This window comes from Telopea speciosissima, chromosome 4 (genome assembly GCF_018873765.1).
Source record: "Telopea speciosissima isolate NSW1024214 ecotype Mountain lineage chromosome 4, Tspe_v1, whole genome shotgun sequence".
Taxonomy (NCBI): domain Eukaryota; kingdom Viridiplantae; phylum Streptophyta; class Magnoliopsida; order Proteales; family Proteaceae; genus Telopea; species Telopea speciosissima.
The window spans coordinates 34,609,871-34,631,554 of NC_057919.1; the positions used below are offsets into that span (position 1 = coordinate 34,609,871).

At 43.1% G+C, this 21,684-nt stretch overlaps 1 protein-coding gene across 1 annotated transcript; it reads left to right on the top strand.

Annotated features, from left to right (window-relative positions):
* Positions 1-46: 46 nt before the first annotated feature.
* LOC122657435 lies at positions 47-20,284 on the top strand. Its single transcript, XM_043852133.1, has 4 exons — positions 47-79; positions 259-309; positions 19,187-19,963; positions 20,055-20,284. Exons 3-4 carry the CDS (start codon positions 19,192-19,194, stop codon positions 20,132-20,134), a joined length of 852 nt encoding a protein of 283 aa, XP_043708068.1. The 5' UTR covers positions 47-79; positions 259-309; positions 19,187-19,191; the 3' UTR covers positions 20,135-20,284.
* Positions 20,285-21,684: the final 1,400 nt, after the last annotated feature.

The following is a 21,684-nucleotide window of genomic DNA, read 5'->3' on the forward strand; positions in this document are numbered from 1 at the left end:
TAGCAGAAAAACAAAAGAAAAAACAAAAACTCTCAAGAACAGTGGAACTCGTATTTCTTGCTCTGCAAAGAGAGGATTTTTTTTTTTTTTTTTGGGAAAAGGCAAAGAGAGGATTTACGATTGAAGATTTTAGATATATGGAAGTGCGTATCAGCATGGGCGCCTTAACGCCTCTTATAACTATTCTTCTTCTTGTGATTAATGTTCTATAATTCTTCTCTCCTATACGGCTATACCCTCATTGGTTCTCCCGCTTCCACAGGCGACACTGCCCCTGCAACTATTCTGGCACTCAGCGACTTGAGCCTGGTAAATTCTCTCTGTTTCTTTCTCTCTGTTTGTAATTGTGTGACTATAACTGCATGTGGAAAGAGTAGACCAATCTAAAGATTCTGAAATCAACATATTTGGAAATATGTAATTATGCCATTCTATTGAAATCCGTCGAACCATTTTGGATGTGACGCTTTTCTGTTTCTGTAGTGTTTTTCTTCGGGTCGATCATTGATGGGATCAAGAAATACAAGGGCTGATGTGGCTTGCTACTATTTATTGAGATGGATCGGACCGGTCTGGCCCATTGTGGAAGTGCGTTAGGGTTTTGGGGAGTTTTATAAATTCTAATGATGAGGGGTCCCTGCACTATTCTCTTTTCTCTTTTCTCCACAAGAAAGAGAACTCTGTGGGAGAGTCTAGGAGATTGTAGAAGATCCCCATCGCGGTTGTCCGAGATTATTCGAGGACTTGCATTCATTATTTGACGGATCATTGCTGCTATTGGATGCGTTCTTATCTGTTCTTCATCAGTATACGTGGGTGTCAGGTACACTTTATTTTCCTACTATTTTGATTCAATCGTGTTCTAGATCACTGTATGGGGATGGATTCGGGTTTGACAAAACCCTTGATCGATCTAACAAGTGGCATTAGAGCCGACTATATAGACCTAGGATCGATTGATTGTCAGTTTAAGAACATGAATCGATGATTTTTACGGCGGAAATAGGGATTTTTTACCGGATTTTTGGCAAAACCGTACGTTTAGGCCGTTGTCGGATTTTTCCACCGGCAAAAATCAAATATTTTTATATGGGTGCGAAGGGCTCGAAGAGACGAGAATTTTGGTGGGTGGGTCGTCACCGCCGGCGGTCGGACACCATGGCACGCGCCGGCCTAAGCAGCGAGTGAGATCCACGCGCCGGCGACGGTTATTTCAAAAAAAACAAAAAACAAAAAAAAACCATAACGATTATGACGTCATAGGGCTAACGTCAGCGGCTGCTTGCGGGTCACGTTTGACCCGGCCAACGTGGACCCGTTTTTCGGCCCAGAGTTTGCTGATACGGGTGACCCGATTGGGTGGACCGGCGCCCCGGTTCAGACGACCCGGGTTCGGGCCGACCACCCCGGTTCGGGTTGGTTTAAACCGGTTCGGCTCGGCTTTAAATAAAACAAAAAAAGGGGGAAAATGATCAGAAAACTTCAAATAGACCGTGTGGGTTCGTTTGGATGAATTTTGAGAAGCGATTTTTTCTAGTGTGTCTGTTTTTTCGTACTCTTCGTTTTGATATGCAATTCAACATATCTTGGATAAACAGAGACTATGGTTTTGACGGTTTTTGTGTTTTCCAGTTGTTTTGGGAACAGAATCAACTGTTTGTTTTTTGGAACTATTCTAGAACATTTTTATTGTTCTAGAAGCTGTTTTTCCTGTTTTGAAATGCCGTTTTGATTGGATTCTGTCCTGGGATGCCCCATTTTACTTGTATTTTTCAAGGCCGACGTTTTGGGTATCTTGTTTGAATAGTTTTTGATGAATTTATGGGACCTGTTAATGACGATTGTGTCACCTTCGAGTGACGTATGGGCGAGTGGAGCTTCTGATTGGGCTCCGGTTGGTCTTGTTTCATTCGTAATTTCAAGACCTACCTACTGGTACCTGGTTTTGGGACGTTTAAGAGTGCGTTTGGTTGCGTAAATCCTTTAGATGTTGTTTGATTGGAGATTGTCATCTATTTGAGTTACCATCAAATGAATCGTAATTCCAGAAAATAAACTATTTGGTTGCTATGATTCTGTGACATGATTCTTTTGAATAAACTGTTTAGTTACCCTAAGTCTGTCACTTGGATTCACCCTGAATCTATTTGAAATACTGTTTGGTTACCCTGAGTCTGTGAGTTAGAATCACTTTAAATCTATCTGAAATACGCTTTGGTTACCCTCACTATGTCAGTTGGAATTATGTTTTTTTTTTTTATATTTTTTATTTTGTTTATTTTAATACATGGCCCTCTTTTCTTACCTTTTTAAATTTAAAATTAAAATGCCTAGACTAAGAAACATAGAAACGAAATGATCATAGATGGAAAACCAATGGCCAAGAGAAATCTAAAATCACTTGATACTTTGGAGAGAAAAAAAAAAGAAGAAGCTCCTATATTAACAAGGGAGAGATGCACTTTTGCTTCATTGTTCCACCTATACCACTTCAACTACAGCCTAATGGTCTGGTCTTTTATGCTGAGGTCCTAAAGAAAACTGAGATAATTTCTTCTAACTTCCCATAGTTGATGAGTTAAATTTCTGAGTTTGCAATTGAATCAAATACGTACCAAATAAATATGCACGCAATTAAATGCCCATTAATCTACCACGATTACACAAAACAATTAACATAAAAGACCATCAAAATACCACCCATCCATCCTCTATTCGGTTAGACCCATTCAATCTAAGGTTACAAATATAGAGATACATTGTTTCAAAAATTTTAATTTAATTACATGAGTCACATGTTTTGGGCATACACCCCCTCTCAACCCCCTCCCATACTACTTCACTTGTTAAGATTAAGTGTTTTGACAGCATCAAGTAGCTCCTCCAATGTCTTAGTATGTTGTTCGGCATCTTTAATTTTTGCTGTGAGGTATCCCATCATATAGTCCTTGTGTTAGTTATATTGGGCCAGAATACCGTGGGGGTATTCTGGACTTTTGTCCCTTTATTATTTGTTAGTTTCTTTGTGGTTTAATCCCACATTGCTTATGTAATTATTTTTACTATTTCATTATAGTTATAAATACAATGTGCTTGGGATGAACTAATCATCCAAGCATTAACTTAATTCAAATCTGTTTCTACATGGTATCAAAGCAGATTTCGAACTAGGGACACCAATTTTTCTCGATTTTTACTCTTCTTCTCTTCTAGTTCTCTCCTTCTTCTCCCTTGTTCTTCAATCCCATATAGGGCAGCACTGATGAGGTAATCATGCGATCCAGTTGCTGCCCCCATTACCTCATTTATGACTTGTAATTCTGTCCGATAGACTCCAATCAACACCTGCGATATTGGTTCTTGGTTCCTTCTTGAGATTGCTTCTACATCAGATACAAGGGCTCCTCTCCTCTTTTTGAAGACCAGAAGCTGCTGCAGAATTGTTGTTCTATTGGTTCAGACATTATTCCTCAAGATTGAAGACTTCCTTAAGATCGATTCCTCCATTATCAGGGGTTTTTTGACATCTATCGATCTTAGGGTTATTGCTGCCCACTGTTGCTGATTTTGTTGCAGGTTTTTTCTTCACTTATAAGGGCTCCTTCGATTATGGTTTTTAGGGTTTGATGGAATCGATGGATGAGCCTAGGCTGCAATAAATAATATCAAAGTGGCTGAAAGACTGAGGTAGAGAAGTCCTCAATACGAAAAACACATCTGCAGAAAAATTCAGATCCAAAAAACAGGTGCAGCAGCCCAATATCGATAGAGTTAGGGTTAAAAAACCCTGTAATAATGAGATCGATCTCAAGGTCTTCACACACAAAAAATCAAGTTTTTTCATGCTTTCAACACTTTCATAAAATGGTCCAAACTCAGTTCCAGGCTACTCTCAAAATATTGAGAAGTGATAATGGAACAGAGTATAAAGAATCACAATTTCAAAAATATTTGGCTGACCATGGCATCATTCATTAGACTAGTTGTGTTGATACCCCTGCCCAGAATGGTGTGGCAGAAAGGAAAAACCGCCACTTGTTAGAAATGGCCAGAGCCTTAATGTTTGCGAGGAATGTCCCGTCTCAATATTGGGGGGATGCGGTTATCATGGCAGCCTATCACATCAATAGGCTGCCATCTCGGGTACTTTACTCCCGTAGCCCCTCTGATGTTTTAATTGGCAATTCCTCCTTTATTGTGCCTCCCAAGGTGTTTGGTTGTGTGTGTTATGCTCGAGACACTAAATCTCCCAGCAAACTTGAACCTCGAGGACTCCGTTGAATTTTCTTGGGTTATTCTCCAACCCAGAAAGGATATAAATGTTACCATCCCCATTCCCGCCGTACCATGGTTAGCATGGATGTTGTTTTCCATGAGTCCCTTTCTTATTATTCTTCGCGCCACCTCTTTGGGGAGAGTCTTTCAGTGAAGATGTAGCTTTCGAGATTCCTCTACGAGGAGCCTCGGCTGCCCTTGACCCTCTTTACCACCCACATGCTGTCCAGCCCTTTTTGGATGCTTCTATCCACCCTTGGATGCTGCCCATCCTACTTTGGAGACCTCCCAACAACCTCTGGCTGTTCCTCCCTCACCTAATGGGAATCCTTTACAGGGGGAGGCCATAGACAATAGTGTTGTTAATATTCCTACTCAGGGGGAGCAGACTCGGTCCAGAGAACTATTGGTGAATTTGAAGAGAATTGACAACTCCAACATGATCACCTATACTGAGGGAAGGTCCACAAGAGGGTAGTTGCATCCCACTATAGCACTAGTACCCATCCAATTACTAGCTTGAGCTTACAGATCCTACATCTCCTGGTAATCCTTTCGACCTACCTATGTGACTTCGCAAAGGTACTAGGACTGCACTTTACATCCCATATCTCATTTTGTTTCGTATAACTCTCTTTCTCCCTCTTTTCGTGCTTTTGTATCTTCTCTTTCCTCCTGTTTCGGTTCCTAGAAATTGGCGGAAGCATCTACAGATGGAAAGTGGAAGACAACAATGTTGGAAGAAATGAGAGCACTACACAAAAATAATACATGAGATCTTGTGGCTCTTCCTCCAGGGAAAAAAACCAGTGGGCTGTAGATGGGTCTTCGTAGTTAAACGTAAGGCGGATGGTTCGGTGGGACAGTACAAGGCACGTTTGGTTGCAAAGGGGTTTACTCGGACTCATGGAGTTGACTATCGGGAGACCTCGCACCAGTGTGGCAAAGCTCAATACTTGTCAGTGTTATTATCTTGTCCGCAAATCTTGGGTGGGGTCTTCATAGTTAGATGTCCAAAATGCCTTTCTCCATGGGGAGCTTGAGGAGGAGGTATATATGGACATTCCACTGGTTTCTCGATGACAGGACTAAGGGCAAGTGTGTAAATCAAGCGTGCCCTTTATGGCTTCAAGCGACACCAGGGCCTGGTTTGGCGATTTCATAAGGTTACGATTTCAGAGTTACACGTAGAGCAATGCTGATCACACTTTGTTTATCGACGACTTGGTGACAAGGTTACTCTTCTCGTAGTCTATGTGGATGATATTGTGATCGTTGGTAATGATGATCCGCAATCGGGGATTTGAAAATTCTTCGCCAGTGAGTTTGAGGTCAAAGATCTTGGTCCTCTAAAATATTTTCTAGGGATAGAAGTTGCTCGATCTTCAAAGGACATCTTTCTTTCTCAAAGAAAATATGTCCTTGATCTATCATGAGACAGGGCTACTTGGCTGTCATCCTTCGAGATACTCCTATGGAAGCTACTACGAAACTTAGGGAGAAAGAGGGTGAGCCGGTTGATAAGGGTGCGCCTATCGGTTAGTAGGCAAACTAATCTACCTTTCCCACACACGCCTACGACATTGCGATTCTTGTGAGTTTGGTGAGTCGGTTCATGCACGATCCATATTCCTCTCATATGGATGCGGTCCGTCGTATTTTGAGGTACTTGAAGTCCGCTCCAGGAAAGGGAATTCTTCTATCTCGCCAATGGTCACTGAAGGTTGAAGCCTATACCGATGCCGATTAGGGGAGGTTCTCCTAACAGGAAATCTATCTCTCGCTCTTGTTCCTTTGTGGGTGGAAACCTTGTCGCAGCGGAGCAAAGCGAATGTTGTGGCAAGGTCTAGTCTTGAAGCCGAATTCAGCGCAATGGCATAAGGAATTTGTGAACCACGGCTCGGAGGGTTATTGCAGGATATTGGTGTTCTGTCCATCTTCGATGATGCTTTATTGTGACAGTCACAATAAAGCGGCTATTAGTATTGCTCATAACCCTGTCCAGCATGATCGCACGAAACATGTGGAGGTTGACCGACATTTCATCAAGGAGAAGCTTGAAGCTGGCCTCATTTGTGTTCCCTTTGTGAAGTCTTCCGATCGCTAGGCGATGTGTTCACTAAGGGATTGAGTATGTTGTTTCATCCTATCTTAGTTAAGTTGGGCATGCATGATATATATGCTCCAACTTGAGGGGGAGTGTTAGTTATATTGGGCCAGAATACCGTGGGGGTATTCTGGACTTTTGTCCCTTTATTATTTGTTAGTTTCTTTGTGGTTTAATCCCACATTGCTTATGTAATTATTTTTACTATTTCATTATAGTTATAAATACAATGTGCTTGGGATGAACTAATCATCCAAGCATTAACCTAATTCAAATCTGTTTCTACAAATATCAATAAAGGATTCTTTTATTATTTTTTTATTGGCATTTCCTCTATTTTTTTGAGACTTTTGTACTGCCATTCCTTGGTGTTTGCGCAATGGCTTAGTCAAGCCTTTAGACTTCCTGCTGACCTCTGAGGGTAGTCTTTCTTGTTAACCCAGCGAGCTAGACTTTCGTGTTGTCCTATGAGGGTAGTGTTTCTTGCTATCTCAACGAGTTAGATTTTCGTGCTGTCCTATGTGGGCAGTCTTTCTTGCTAACTCAACGAGCGACTTTCGTGGTGTCCTATGAGGGCAGTCTTTCTTCCTAACTCAGCGAGCTAGACTTTTGTGCTGTCTAATGAGGGCAGTCTTTCTTGCTAACTCAGCGAGTGAGACTTTCGTGCTGTCCTATGAGGGCAGTCTTTCTTGCTAACTCAGCGAGCTAGACTTTTGTGCTGTCCAATGAGGGCAGTCTTTCTTGCTAACTCAGTGAGCTAGACTTTTGTGCTGTCCTATGAGGGCAGTCTTTCATGCTAACTCAGCGAGCTAGACTTTCGTGCTGTCCTATGAGGGCAGTCTTCCATGCTAACTCAGAGAGTTAGACTTTTGTAAAGAATTTGCAAAGAATCTAGAGCGCAAACCACTATTTCATTAATCAAAGACAATTGTTGTTTACAACAACCCCTTACTGATAAATTTTTTTCAGATTCTCTGAATTCCATGGTCATGGTATCTTATTACCCCCTGGGGTCTTCAAGCGATAGGTCCCTGGCCTTATTTGCTTGGAGACTACATATGGTCCTTCCCAGTTCGGGTCCAACTTGCCCTGCTGTTGTGGTTTTGAGGCACTTACTTTTCGCACTACTAAGTCTTCAACTCGGAATGTCCTTGCTTTGACCTTGGAATTGTAGTAGCGGGCCGTCCTCTGCTTATAAGCCACGTTCCTCATCAACGCGTCCTCCCTGACTTCATCTAGCAATTCCAGGTTGGCTCTCAGCCCGTCCTGGTATGTTCTTTCGTTAAAGTTTAAACTTCTCAATGATCCCGCTACAACTTCAACCGGGGCCAGTGCCTCTGCCCCATAGGTAAGCCGGAACGGGCTCTCCCACGTGGGTGTTCGAACGGTGGTTCGATATGACCTTAATACTCTGGGGAGCTCGTCTACCCACCTTCCATTTGCTTCTGTTAGCCTTCTTTTTATTCCTGCGAGCAGGGTATGGTTGGTGATTTCTGCTTGACCGTTTGCCTGTGGATATGCGACTGAAGTCGTTCGGTGTTCCACTCCGTACTGGGCATAGAATGCTCCAAACTGCTGGTTGTCAAATTGTTTCCCATTATTGGTTACCAATATCTTAGGCAGGCCAAACTTATAGATGATCTTGTCTCTGAAGAATTTCTCCATCTGTTGTAGTGTAATCTTTGGTAACGGCTCTGCCTCCACCCATTTGGTGAAGTAATCTACGGCGACCACGAGATATTTTCTTCCCCCTGATGCTGGGGTGAAGTTGCCTAATATATCCATCCCCCACATGGCGAAGGGGATTGGACTAAGTATGGAAGTTAGTTCTATAGCGGGTTGTCGTGGTACATCCGCGAACTTTTGGCACGGCTCGCATCTTCTTACGTATTGAATCGCATCCTTTTGCATGTTGGGCCAGTAGAGCCCTGCTCTCAGTATTTTGTAAGCCAGATGCCTTCCCCCCATATGACTGCCACATATACCTTGATGCACTTCGGCCAGGGCGTTTAGAGCATGTGTGGGTGTCAGACATTTCAGCAACGGACCTGAAATTGACCTTTTGTACAGCTCGTTCTCTATCAGCGTGTATCGTGCTGCTCGACCTCGAACCTTACGGGCTTCGACCTTGTCTTCAGGTAAGAGGCCATCTCGTAAATACGCGATAATTAGGTCCATCCAGCTGGGCTCGATCTCGGCCTGCGCAACCTCTCGAACTAAGTGGGCGGGTGCATCGAGCTGCTCGATACATACTGAGCCATCGAGCTGGGCTAACTCTTCTTTGGATAGTCGTGAGAACGCATCTGCTTTCTCGTTCTCTCTATGTGGCACCCTACCTATCTCGAACGTCTCGAACGAGCTTACTAACTTCTTGGCTTTTTTTAAATATGCTGCCATTCGATCGTCCTTGGCCTCATAGTCTCCGTTGACCTGATTCACGATCAGTTGCGAGTAAGCCCGTACGGTCAGCGTTTTGACCTGGATGGCCCTGACAGTCCTCAGTCCTGCAATCAATGCTTCGTACTCGGCCTCGTTGTTCGAGGCAGGGAAGCTTAGCCGTAGTGCGAACTATATCTTGAAGCCTTCTGGGCTTATTAGGATGAAGCCAGCTCCCCTGACCTCTGCGTTGCTTGACCCATCTATGAACATGGCCCAGGACGACTCTGGGCTGGGCTCTGCTTCTGTTGTGTCCTCCCGTTCTTGCTCGTTCTCGTTCTGCGTGCATTCAACCACGAAGTCTGCTAGGGCTTGTCCCTTGATAGCTGTTCTGGGCTTATACTCGATCTGATATTCGCTCAGCTCCACTGCCAAGGCCGTTAATCTCCCAGATATGTCGGGCTTATGGAGTACCTTTTTTAAGGGTTGGTCAGTCATGACCGCTATTGGATAGGCTTAGAAGTATGGCCTTAGCTTTCGGGCTGCTTTCACTAGTGCGAATGCTAGATTCTCGATCTTGGGGTAGCGAGTTTCTGCATCTAGCAGGACGTGGTTGACATAGTACACGGGCTTTTGAACTCCGTCTTCCTCTCTCACCAGGGTAGCGCTTACGGCTACTGGTGACATCGCCAGGTACAGGAGCAGTTCTTTTTCCGGTACTGGACGTGTCAGGAGCGGCGGGTTGGCGAGATAAGCTTTGAGGTCTTCGAAAGCTTTTTGACATTCTTCTGTCCACTCGAAACCCTTCACATCCTTCAGATTCTTCAAGGTTTTGAAGAAAGGCAGGCACTTATCTCCCGAACGAGACACGAAGCGTGCCAATGCTGCGATTCTTCCATTTAGCCTTTGTATTTCGCGAACCGTCCTGGGCGGGCTCATCTCCTGTATAGCCTTGATCTTTGCTGGATTGGCCTCGATTCCTCTCTGGGACACCATGTAACCCAGGAACTTACCCGAACTAACCCCGAAGGCGTACTTGGCTGGATTCAACTTCATTTGGTGAGCCCGCAGCACTTGGAATGCCTCGTCCAGATCGGCTAAGTGATCTTGGGCTTTGATGCTTTTTACTAGCATATCGTCCACGTAGCTCCATGTTTCTGCCTATCTGGGCCTTGAAGGTCTTGTTCACCATTCTTTGGCAACTCGCTCCCGCATTCTTTAGCCCAAACGGCATCACCAGGTAGCAGAAGTTCTCCTGCTCGGTCCGAAATGCTGTGTACAGTTCGTCTCCTTCCTTCATCAGGATCTGGTTGTACCCGGAATATGCATCCATAAAGCTCAACCTCTTGTGTCCCGCCGTTGCATCTATCAATAGATCGATCCTTGGCAGCGGATATTCATCTTTGGGGCATGCCTTATTGAGGTCGGTGTAGTCCACGCACATCCTCCATTTCCCATTTGGCTTGGGAACCATTACCACGTTTGTGAGCCAGGTGGGAAATTGTTCTTCTCTAATAAAGCCGGATGCCTTTAATTTCTCAATTTCTCCTTTCATCGCGGCCTGTCGTTCTGGCACGAACATCCTCCTTTTCTGCTGTATTGGCTTCCTGTTGGGATCCACGTGTAGAGCGTGCTCGGCAATATGACGGGGTATGCCTGGCATGTCAGCTGCTGACCAGGCAAACACGTCCTTGTTCTTCTGTAGGAACGTGGCGAGCTCCCTCGCTTCTTCTTTACTTAGTGAGGACCCTATTTACACAGTCCTTGTAGGGTTCTGTTCATCCAATGGGACCTCCACGAGCTCCTCTACTGGCTCACCCTGCTGATAACGCTTATCATCTTCGCGGTTATCCACGACCTCCACCTGATAGGCCGTTCCTCTGCAGTTAACCTTGATGCCTTTCAAGAATGCAGCGTGGCACTCCCGGGCTTTCTTCTGCTCCGTTTGGCCTTCTCCCACGCTGACAGGGGTAGAAAACTTGACTTTCAGGTGTTTGGTGGAAACTACTGCACCCAGCTCGTTCAAGCTTGGTCTGCCCAGGATGACGCTGTAGGCGGTGGCTACTCGAACGACCATGAAATTGACTTTTACGGTCTTCTGGCATGGTGCCGTTCCCACCGTCAGTAAGAGCTCTACCGACCCCTCGATTGGGGCAGGTGTGCCTGAAAATCTGTATAAGGGTGCTGACTAGGGCTTCAAAGTGCCTGGCTCGAACCCGAACTACTGGTACGCATCGTAGGATAGCATGTCTACAGATGCCCTGGTATCCACCAGTATCCTGTGGACTGGTCTATTGGCTATAACTGCCTGAACCACGACAGCATCGTCGTGTGGCCAGCTCAGCCCCTCCATGTCATTGTCTGAGAATGTGATGACGGACTCAGTGCGCGCTTTCTTCTCAGGGACTTCAGCCATAGCCACGAACCTCGCCTTCGCCTTGGCTTTGCGGGCTGACTCCTGTCCTGAACCTCCAAGGATGGTGAGAATGGCTGGTGCAGTAGACGTATTGGACTCGTCCCGATCTCTACGTACCTCCCGTTGATCGTCTCGTCGATTATCTTGGAGATCCCGATCATCTCCCCTACGGGCTCTGTCGTCCCTTCCACGATTGTTTCTCTCGTGGCTTCCCGACCTCGGGTGTTATCCTTTGCATCGCCTTTGACATACCGTCTTAAGTGACCCTTTTGGATCACATCTTCAATCTCTCTCTTCAGTTGCCTGTAGTTCTCAGTGTCATGGCCTACGTCTTTGTGGAACTCGCAGAACTTATTCTTGTTTCTGTCCTCTGGTCTTGAGAACATTGGCCGGGGCCACTGCAGCAGTCCCCGATCATAGACTTCCATCAGGATTTTGGTCCTGGTGGTGTTGAGCGGGGTGTAGTCAGGGCTTTGGTCTCTGTCTGACCTTGCTCTCTTGGTGTCCTTACTCTTCTCATCTTTCTCGCTCGCCCTCTTTTTCTCAGGGACCTTGCCATCCACTGCTTTTCTTGCCTTCATGATATCGAACATATTGGCATATTGGTAGCAGCGGTCCAGTAGCTGCGGCATGGTCGTCACTGGGTCCATCGCGAGTGATTTCACCAGGTCGTGGTTGGTGACCCCATTGTGCAGGGCGTTGAAGGCCATTGCGTAGTCCAAGTCCTTGATCTCTAGGCTTTCCGCGTTGAAGCGGGCGATATAATCTCTGATGGACTCACCAGAGCGCTGCTTGACAGCCAACTTGGCTGCGGTCTTCTTCTGCTTTACACTGCTCCGGAAGCGGCTGACAAAGGCCTTGGCCAACTCTGTGAAGCTTCGGATCGAGTTAGGCTTCAATTTGGCGAACCACAACGCCGTGGGTCCCTTGAGAGAGGTGGGGAAAGATCGGCAGGATACTACATCGGACCCACCATAGACTGTCATCATGGCATTGAAGTAACTGATGTGGTCGTTGGGATCGCCCTTCCCATTATAAGCCTCGAACGTAGGGGGTTTAAAACCCTTGGGAAGCTCTGCTCTCATGAGCTCCCTTGTAAAAGGATGTTGGCCCGGCTTGAAGCTTTCTTCTGGGGCTGTTCCCCTCTCCAGGGCTGCAATTTTTGTGTTCATCTCTCTGAGCTTACGGTCAAGCTCGCTTTCTTCGACCTGGTTGTTGATGACGTTCATGCGTGTACGACGTGCATTCAACTCGTCCCTGAGATCTGGACGGGGTAGCCTTGGCGGGTCTACTCAATCAGTGCGTATGTCTGAGGCCCTGGAATGAGTCCTTTCAGACCGGCTGTGAGTTCTCCGGCCAGCGGAAATTGATTGATCTTCCACGCGAGGGGGCCTGCTCTGGGTAGGCAGGTTCCCCGTACCCACTGTTCCTAGAGGAGGTAGCTCTCACCTGGATGGGTGTGATGACCCCGCTCTACTTCATGATGCTCATACGTTGTCTCTCGCTATCCTCGGATTCTCCCGGGCAGTTCTTGGGAGTACCAGAGGCAGCAATGGTGCAGGGGGTGGTATTGGTGCCGGTGGGAGGCCTGCGGCCGCGGCAGTGGCTGCCCTCAATGCTTGCACCTCACGAACTATATCCCTTAGGACCCCACTCTGATTGAGAACTTGCAGTTGTAGGTCCTGGATTTGGCCGACATTGGCAGGTGCTCAAGGATCTGTCTCGGGGACAAATCCCTGGGGCATCGGTGGCGGAGGTGGTAAAGCCTGAATGCCGCGGCTAGACTGGCCCTGATTCTGAGTTGCCGTTTGGTCAGCCTCCAATGTGGCAGAGGGTTGGGTTCTTGCCACTTCCCTTGTCGCTAGTAGCTGGGGGTCGACGGATGCAGTTGCCGTCCGCCGCTGTTGGATTTTCTTCCCTACATTCCCGCCGCCGCAAGTGTTCTTCGTTGTCTGACAAGTCACCGGGTTTTCCACGGCTGGTGGGGCTTGAGTATTGGATGGAACGACATTGGGTTCTCCGGCCATGATCTCAAGTTCAGTCAGATAGAGAGTCTAAGGCTTTGAGAATTGTATCGTTCCCACAGACGGCGCCAAACAGTTGCGTTAGAAATCCTGCTGGAGCGAGTTCTTCCTGCAAGACAGAGATTAGCAGAGGGTACCGGGCGTCGCCGGTGATCTCACTCCAATGCTTAAGTTAGATCTTTGAGCAATAGTCAATTCAATGAGTGTTAGATAGGTTAGACGTGTGTTACCTCCCGTATTTAAGGTGGTTGAGAGTTTGTGTTATGCTTGAATTGGAAAGCTGGAATTCCGGAGTGGAGTGAGACCGTTGGAGAGTGTAATTTGGAGATAACGTTTACCCGTTGCTTCCCACGCGCCTGATTAGGCGTGACGTGGGCGAAAGTCTCGGACCCTGTTGGTCCATGATAGACTCATGGTGCCTTACGTAAGCCGCAGGGGTTATTCTCTTCTTTCTTAGTGTTATTCCAAGATGACGAGTTACGCGCCCCCAGCGCAAGGCGGGGTGCGTGTTCATGATTCGACGAGCTCGAGGCCCTGACCTGGCTTGACGACCACAATAGCTCGTTCTTATAGAGCCCGTTTCCATATCCCAACAGGTATTTAGATTTAAATTAAGTAGTTTAAGTTTTCCTATTTGGATTATGTTTTCTTTTCCTTTCTCAACTATGTTTTGTAATTAGCAATAGGATTGATTTCATAGTCAGATTAGGAATTGATTTTTTTTCCTTCTATATAAGCTTGTAAGAACCAAGGGCACCATATGATTTAAGAATTACTGAAGTTTGATTTCTGCAACTCTGCTGTGCAATTCAGCCAGTCATGGTGTGAAGCCTGCACAGTGAGATTCTGATCCTAGTTGGTGGGAAGCCATTAATTATCTCTCCTTGTTCTTTATTTTTTTCCTGCAATTAAGTCCTGTTATCATCTGTTATTTGTGTGCTTGCTGAAATTCAATTTAAATTGAGATTGAGAGGGATTTTCATCTCTATTTAATACTGTTTATGTGCTGTTCATACTGGGAATTAAAATATTAAATCCCAGCAAGAACCCTTGTAAATAAACCTGCCAGATACCCTGTTTTTAACCCTCTTTTGTCAAAAACAAGATTCCTTATAGAGAGGCAGATTCCTCCCCTCTTTTGGGGGTTCAAAGTATCTTTCTAGAGTGCCCCTTCAACCAGGGTTTTGTGGAGGTCAGAACTTCTTATCTGCTGCTATTAAAAATCTCCCGTTTCTGTCCTGTTTTCTATTTCAGATCTGAAGATGCCTAAATTGTTTTAAATCTGACCAATAGATTTGAAATAGATTTTGGGGTTTGCATTAGCCAGCCCAGAAGGGAACTCGACCAGCTTTTAAGGCAGATCTGCTTCTTTGATTTCGAGTAATTAAATCTCTTGTTTCCTGAATTTCTGTTTCAGATTTGCTTATTTTCTAATCTCTTAATCTGACCATTGGATTGCTTGTTGGATTCTAAAGTTCATCTATCCTATTTATCTGTGAGTGAGTGTCAAATTTGACCTTCATATGAGAAGGTTGACTTTTCGGTTTGGGCTACTTGGGATCCTGTCAGAGGGGTGTTTAGTCTGAACGGTTCATCCTACCTACTCCCACCACCTCCCTCTCTCTCGCATGGGTATCATCACACACACAACATAATAATAGCAACAATAATTAGAATATTAATAATTATTGGTTAGATAAACAAAATAAGGCCACTCATTCCTAACTACACTCTTAATGGCCTAACTTCGAATAGCGGTGGCATTCCTCCTCTTCATGGTTTGTGAGTAGAAGTGCCTACAATCCCCAATTTCAGGTTTTTAAGAGCACATGTTCAGGAGAATTGGTTGAGGGGTTACGAGTGTACTTACAGGGAAATTGCTATGGTGATTTAGTAGGAAGTCTCTAAGCTCAAAACTTTCGTGAATTTTTGGTCGAAACATGGAAGGTTTGGTTTCTGGTTTTGATTAATGGTTTCAAGGCCAAAATGGTCAAATTAGTTCTCAAAACTTCTGGAAAACCCTATTTTAGGCCCTTTATACTTTATGATAATTAGCTAGATACCGTGTTATCCTTCCTCCTTTTCTTCTTTTTGCACAAGGGATCTGGGACATATCGGACATTTATACCTAGATATTATGCTTGCAAGCAAACTTCTTTTCCATTTTTTGGTGCTGTTTTACCAACACATAGTGTAGAAATTTAGATATGTTGTTTGCTTAGAGACAATCTATTGCTTGCAAGCAAATTATCTTTGACCCCCAAGTAGTGCTCTGTTGTAGTTTAGCCGCGAAGTCCAGAGAGTAAAGGCTGGCAGTGATCTGAATTGTATTGTGGAAAGGTGAGAGAGGAATCAGTTTTGAAGTTAGAAATTGAAAAAAGGGGATGTTGGTGGGGTTGTACATGAAATTTGTTCCAAACTGCTAGTGAAAATGGACAAAAGAGTAAGATATGATGGTGTGACGCTTGCAAGTTGCAACAGAGCTGTTCTTGGTGAATAGAGCTCTTGGTTAAGGTTCAAGATGGGGACGAAACATGGCCGAAATCCTACAGGTTTTGGTGGATGGTTTCATTTGACCACTTTGGTGGTCAAACAGCCATATTTTGGGCTGAAACTGGATAGAGACCCTCATTAAGCATCCCGCTACACAATGGAACCTTTAGATTGTTGAAAAATGCACTCAACATGTTAGTTTGGTTTTGTACCCTAGGATGGCAATGTATGCCATACCTTACCTGTATATTTCTCAAAGATAGTCTACAAAAACAACAATAACTCAGCCTTATCCCAAATAAATGGGGTCGGCTACATGGATCCTTACCCTTCAATCAGCTCTATTCGATGCCAATAATGCCATACTTGATACAAGGGCTAAGCTATACATTTCTTTCCTCACCACTTCTCCTAGAGTGATTTTAGGTATGTCTCTGGCCCTTATGGTTCCTTCAATCTAAATCAAATCACTCCTCCGTATTGGAACATCTAAAGGCCTCTGTTGGGCATGGCCATGCCACCTCTAGCGACTTTCTCATAACTTATCATGTATCGGAGCTACTCCCAAATCAGCTCTAATTTCATCAGTCCTCTATCCTTCCTAGTTTTGCCACACATCCATCTCAATATTCTCATCTCAGCTACACTGAGTTTATCTATATGATGCTTCATAAATCTTAACAACCCAACATCCTGGACCATACATCATAGCCTGTCATCTGACTGTCCCATAAAATTTTCCTTTTAAATTTTAAAGGAATACGTCAATGACACAACATAGTGGACGGCGACGCAACTCTCCACTTCATACATCTTATTTAATTCTCTGTGAAACATCGTCCTCCATCTTATTTAATACTCTGTGAAACATCATCCTCTATATCACCTTCTTTATTTATGAGTGAGCCTAGATACCTAAAATAATCACTTTGTGGAATCTCCCTCCCATCAACTTTCACCTCCTCATTATCCGTCCTAGTGTAACTAAAGTTATACACCATATACTCCGTTTTCGTTCTACTTATCTTAAAACCTTTTGATACCAAGGTTGATCCCCATAATACCAACTTAGTGTTAATCGTTGCTTTTGTCTCATCTACCAAACAATATCATTAGCAAAAAGCATACACCAAGGAACCTGATCTTGAGTGTCTCTAGTTAAATCTTCAATGATTAACGCAATCAAATAAAGACTTAAAGCTGATCCTTGATGTAACCCAATTTTAGTTGGGAATTTACTGCCTTGACCCCCCACAGTTCTTACACTAGTCACCACACCATTATACATATGTTTAATTATGTCCACATATTTACTTGAAACACTTGTCTTCTCTAGTACTTGCCAGATTAACTCTCTAGGAACTCTGGCATAAGCTTTTTCTAGGTCAATAAAGATCACATGGAGATCCTTCTTACAATCTCTAAACTTTCCATGAGTCTCCTAAGTAAATAGCTTTTGTCATGGATCTTACTGGCATAGAATTAAATTGGTTCTCCAAAATAGTAGTTTCTTGTCTCAAGCGAGTTTCAGTAACTCTCTACCATAATAATATTGTATGGCTCATTAGTTTTATGCCTCTATAGTTATTGCAGCTTTGAATATCACCTTTATTTTTATAAATAGGAACCACAATGCTTCTCCTTCATTCATCTGTGATTTTCCTTGTGGTCATAATCTTATTAAACAACTTGGTTACCAAGATAAACCACAGATGCCTAAGCTTTTCCACACTTCTATTGGGGACCCATCTGGACCTGGTATCTTGCCTACTTTCATCCTCCTTAAAGCTTCTTTTACTTCAAACACCCAAATTTTTCGTATATATTTACGCATGGAACTTAAATTTCAGTCAAAACTGACCAAAATCTCCGAGTTGTATTGGTTTCGGGCCTGGTCGAAACGAAACCTAGGAGGCCCAGGGTTGAAACTCAATGTTGAAACCTTCAAACGAGATTCGGCATGTCTCGGTTTAGGGTCTGACCAAAACTGGCCTTGAAACGGATATTTAGAACCTTGTATCTATGACATGTGATGTCATGATGGGTAATGCAGTCTTCTGGGGCACTATCACTTGAAATGTCTTCATTTAGTGGGTTTTAGAAATAATCCTTCCATATCTCCTTGATGTCCACTACCATCTTCCCTTTTAATACATCTAATATAGTCGAAATCTCTACTCTTCCTTTCCCTCATTTTTGCTATCTTATAGAGAGTTTTTTCGTCTTCATTTGTGCTCAAATTGTTATAAAGATATTCAATTTTTTTTTTTTTGCCCATATTTGCTCTCTAGGGAAAGGTTCCCTTTTATCAAAGCCGCATTCTGTTACCGCAAAACTGTAACTTACTAGTTACTGCTAAAGAATGTGATGGAGGCAGGTACTAGTGGTCCTCAACAAACCACTTGACTTACTTTTCTTTCTCTCTCTCTCTCTCTCCAATAATGGTGACTTGCACTGGAGAACCCACTACCACCTTAGTTCATAAACCATATATAACCATTATGAACAAGACTAGGAGTGAACTTGGATGATGATGATGTCCTGCCAGAGTGCCAGTAGAATTTTCAGATACGAAGAAGAAGAAAAGAAGCAAAAGAGCAATGGACCTATTGGGTCCTCATCCAAGAGGTTGAAGAGTGATGGTTATGATAATGTGGGTGAAGCACTTAAGAGAGTGGACGCTCTGGAAGAGCAGAGAAGATTGGAGCAAAGCACCTATCAAAAAAATAAAAAAGGATTGGACCAAAGAATCACACAAAAACAACATATGATGACTGATGAGGCAATTCAGATTCCTAACTCTTTGGAGGGGAATTGAGCTCAGTAGTAACAATAATATGATGACTTTGAAGGTGCTCGAGGAATGAATAAAAAGAGATGTTCATTAAGATGCTTGAATTGGTTTGCATACCATGGATTCTTAAAACAATTCAGAGGAAGGCGACAGAGGAGCCTAGATCCCCTATTTGATATGTTTGTGTCTAGATGGATGATTTTTTTTTTGGGTGAATTTCTAGATGGATGATTGTTTAGCCTGTTTATGCCTAATTTATTTTAGATGTATGATTGTTTATGGATTTTGTACATTGAGTTCGGGATGGTTTAGATAGACTTTTGTGGCTCAATCAGGATGGCGTTGATGGCTCAGTGCTCTCTTCTTATGATAACATATTATGCTTGACTTATCATATATGCATGATAAACATTTAAAATTTTTTTTTTTTTTGTATGCACTTCAACTTATGTGTTTGTGTCGCTTATTCTTTTTTTTTTTTTTTTTTTTTTTCAAACTTAGTATATGTGTGTTGGACTGTTGGTAGTTTATTTAATTCGTATTTTGGAAGATGGACTTATATGTGCCTAATATGATATTTTATGCATAAACAGTTACTATGGATAGGTAACACGATAGTGATTCCAGTGATGATTCTTTGTTAATTTGTTACTACTTATTGTAATTGGTTTATGTGTCTAATATGATATGTTATTGAACAGTTACTATGGATAGGGAACACGATAGTGATTCCAGTGGTGACTCATTGTTGCCACTTCTTGTAACTGGTTATACAATTCAATATTTGAAGCACAAGCGAAGTATTGATGAAGACAGTGATGATGGAACGACTTCCCGAATTACAAAACAACCAATGAATACACGCCTACTCACAGGTCATACATGGGTCTTTGAATTGCTAAGCCCTGATAGACCTCCAAGAAGGGTTCGTAGACTATTTCGTATGTCTAGGGAGCATTTCACTGGGTTGGTGTCTGCATTGAAAGAACGAGGTTTATTGGCAAACACAAAGAACATTACAGTGGAGGAACAGTTGTCAATGGCCATCTTAATGATGGCTCACAATGTTAGAAATGATGTCATCCAAGAATTGTTTCAGCATTCGGGTGAAACAGTGAGCCGTCACTTCCATAATGTATTGGCAGCCCTACGAACATTCTCTAGAGAGATGGTACAACCACCCTCATTTGAGGAGACACCAATTCAGATCAAATCCAATCAGAAGTATTATCCATTCTTTGCCAATAACATTGGTGCAATAGATGGAACACACATAAGCGCGTCAATTCCACTTGCAAAACAAGTACCATATATATCTGGTAGAAAAAATAAAGTTACCCAAAATGTATGTGCTGCATGTTCATTTGACATGTGCTTTACCTTCCTTTGGGCTGGCTGGGAGGGTTCAGCACATGATAACCGAATCTTATGGGAAGCCATCAACACTCCTCGTCTAAAGTTTCCCCATCCACCACCAGGTGATGTTTCATATTCTAATTTTTTCACCCCTGTCAAATTTGTTAGATATGAGTGTCATTTGAAATCTTAACTCTAGTCTTAATTTTGTAGGAAAATACTATCTTGTTGATTCTGAATACACACATATGCCTGGGTATATGGCTCCTTTCAAGAATGTTCAATATCATTAACATGATTTTAGGCATACAAGACCACAAGGAGCTGAGGAGTTATTTAACTTTACACACTCATCATTAAGAATCGTTATTGAAAGATCATTTGGCGTCTTGAAGAAGCGTTTCCCCATTTTGAAGACGATGCCCACATATAGTTTCAAGACACAAGTATTGATTGTAATTGCCTGTGTAGCCATACACAATTTCATTAGAAAGCAAATGACATCGGATTGGTTATTTGAAAAGGCAGAGAGGGGAGAGATGGATGATGAAAGTGAAGATGACACTAGTGATAGTGATGACTATGAGGACGTGAACAGCGCAAATGTGGTAGATAATATGCCACAACAGCAATGGGAAACATATTGGAAACAAATTGCAGATCGGTTTGAGGAAGCCTATAAGGATTTAGGATGAATAAATGTGTCGATCTATTGTGTTTTTTCATTTTCTATTTAACTGTTTGGTATGTCTTTGTTAACAAATATTAAGGATATGTTTTTTTATTTTCTATGTAACTGTTTGGTATGTCTTTGTTAACAAATATTATGGATGGACTACCATTTGAGTTGAGCAGTTCTTCTATTTTTCTCCACAACGCATGCACACCACACCTGTTTTTGGTCACTTTGACAACCCAGCATGACCTACTTGGCGTACTTTGTAGTAGGTACCAATCCATATTTTATGGGCTCATTTGTTCAAAGATGCTACAGATGGACTTCTAAAAAGATATAAATTACAATAAACAAAATCAGGGTTACAAAATTTATTCGACACATTGGCATACCAAACCTATTTCTTACTCTTGAATCTATGCTGTCTACTAGTTGCCGAACGGTTTCTATTTCTGGCCCCTAAATTATTCCCATAAATGATTTCTCAGAAATAGATCGTACTAAAGACAGTCGGATCAAGGAGATTGGATGGAGCTGGATATGGTGTCATAGGTTCATAGTACCATAAGAAATTTTTGTTTATTCTGGCAGGCGGTGGCTGACCAAGCAAAGTCTGTTATCTGGTTGGAGCTAGAAGGTACAAGATGGAGTCTAATGGTGGCAGCTGACAAGGGATACAGAAGAATTAAGGTTGGATTCGAAGTGTGTAGTTCATTATAGTACAAAGAAATCATTAGCTCCATGTTGGGTAAAATTGAGCACCTCAGATCTCTATTTCAGGATATAAATTTTTGTTTTTGTCTACAGAGAAACAAATTGGACTGCAGACATTTTGTCAAGGCCTCACTCAGTCCAATTCTATAGAACTTTTTCTTATATCAATGACATACCCAAGAATCTCAAGAGCAGTATTGAAGATATGCTTCGGGGGTCTCTGTTTATGTAGATGTAAATTGTCTGTAAATTTCTTGCTCTATATTTACATTAATACAATATTCTTTCCTTCTCCTCCAAAAGGGAAAAGAAAATTCCTTATTCTCTAACCCTGATTGTGAGCTTAGTGATGGAGAAACCTTCATGGGTTTGTATTTTGTTAACTCGAGTGTGTATGTGCTTCACTTTCTACCTTTTCTTCAACCAGGGGTGAGCAACAGATGCCCATTTACC

Bases quoted from the DNA above. Each gene is read 5' to 3' on its own strand.
- LOC122657435 (XM_043852133.1), top strand. From the start codon at position 19,192: ATGGATAGGGAACACGATAGTGATTCCAGTGGTGACTCATTGTTGCCA. The intron at 19,964-20,054 runs GTGATGTTTCAT...TTAATTTTGTAG, and splicing joins GTTTCCCCATCCACCACCAG to GAAAATACTATCTTGTTGAT.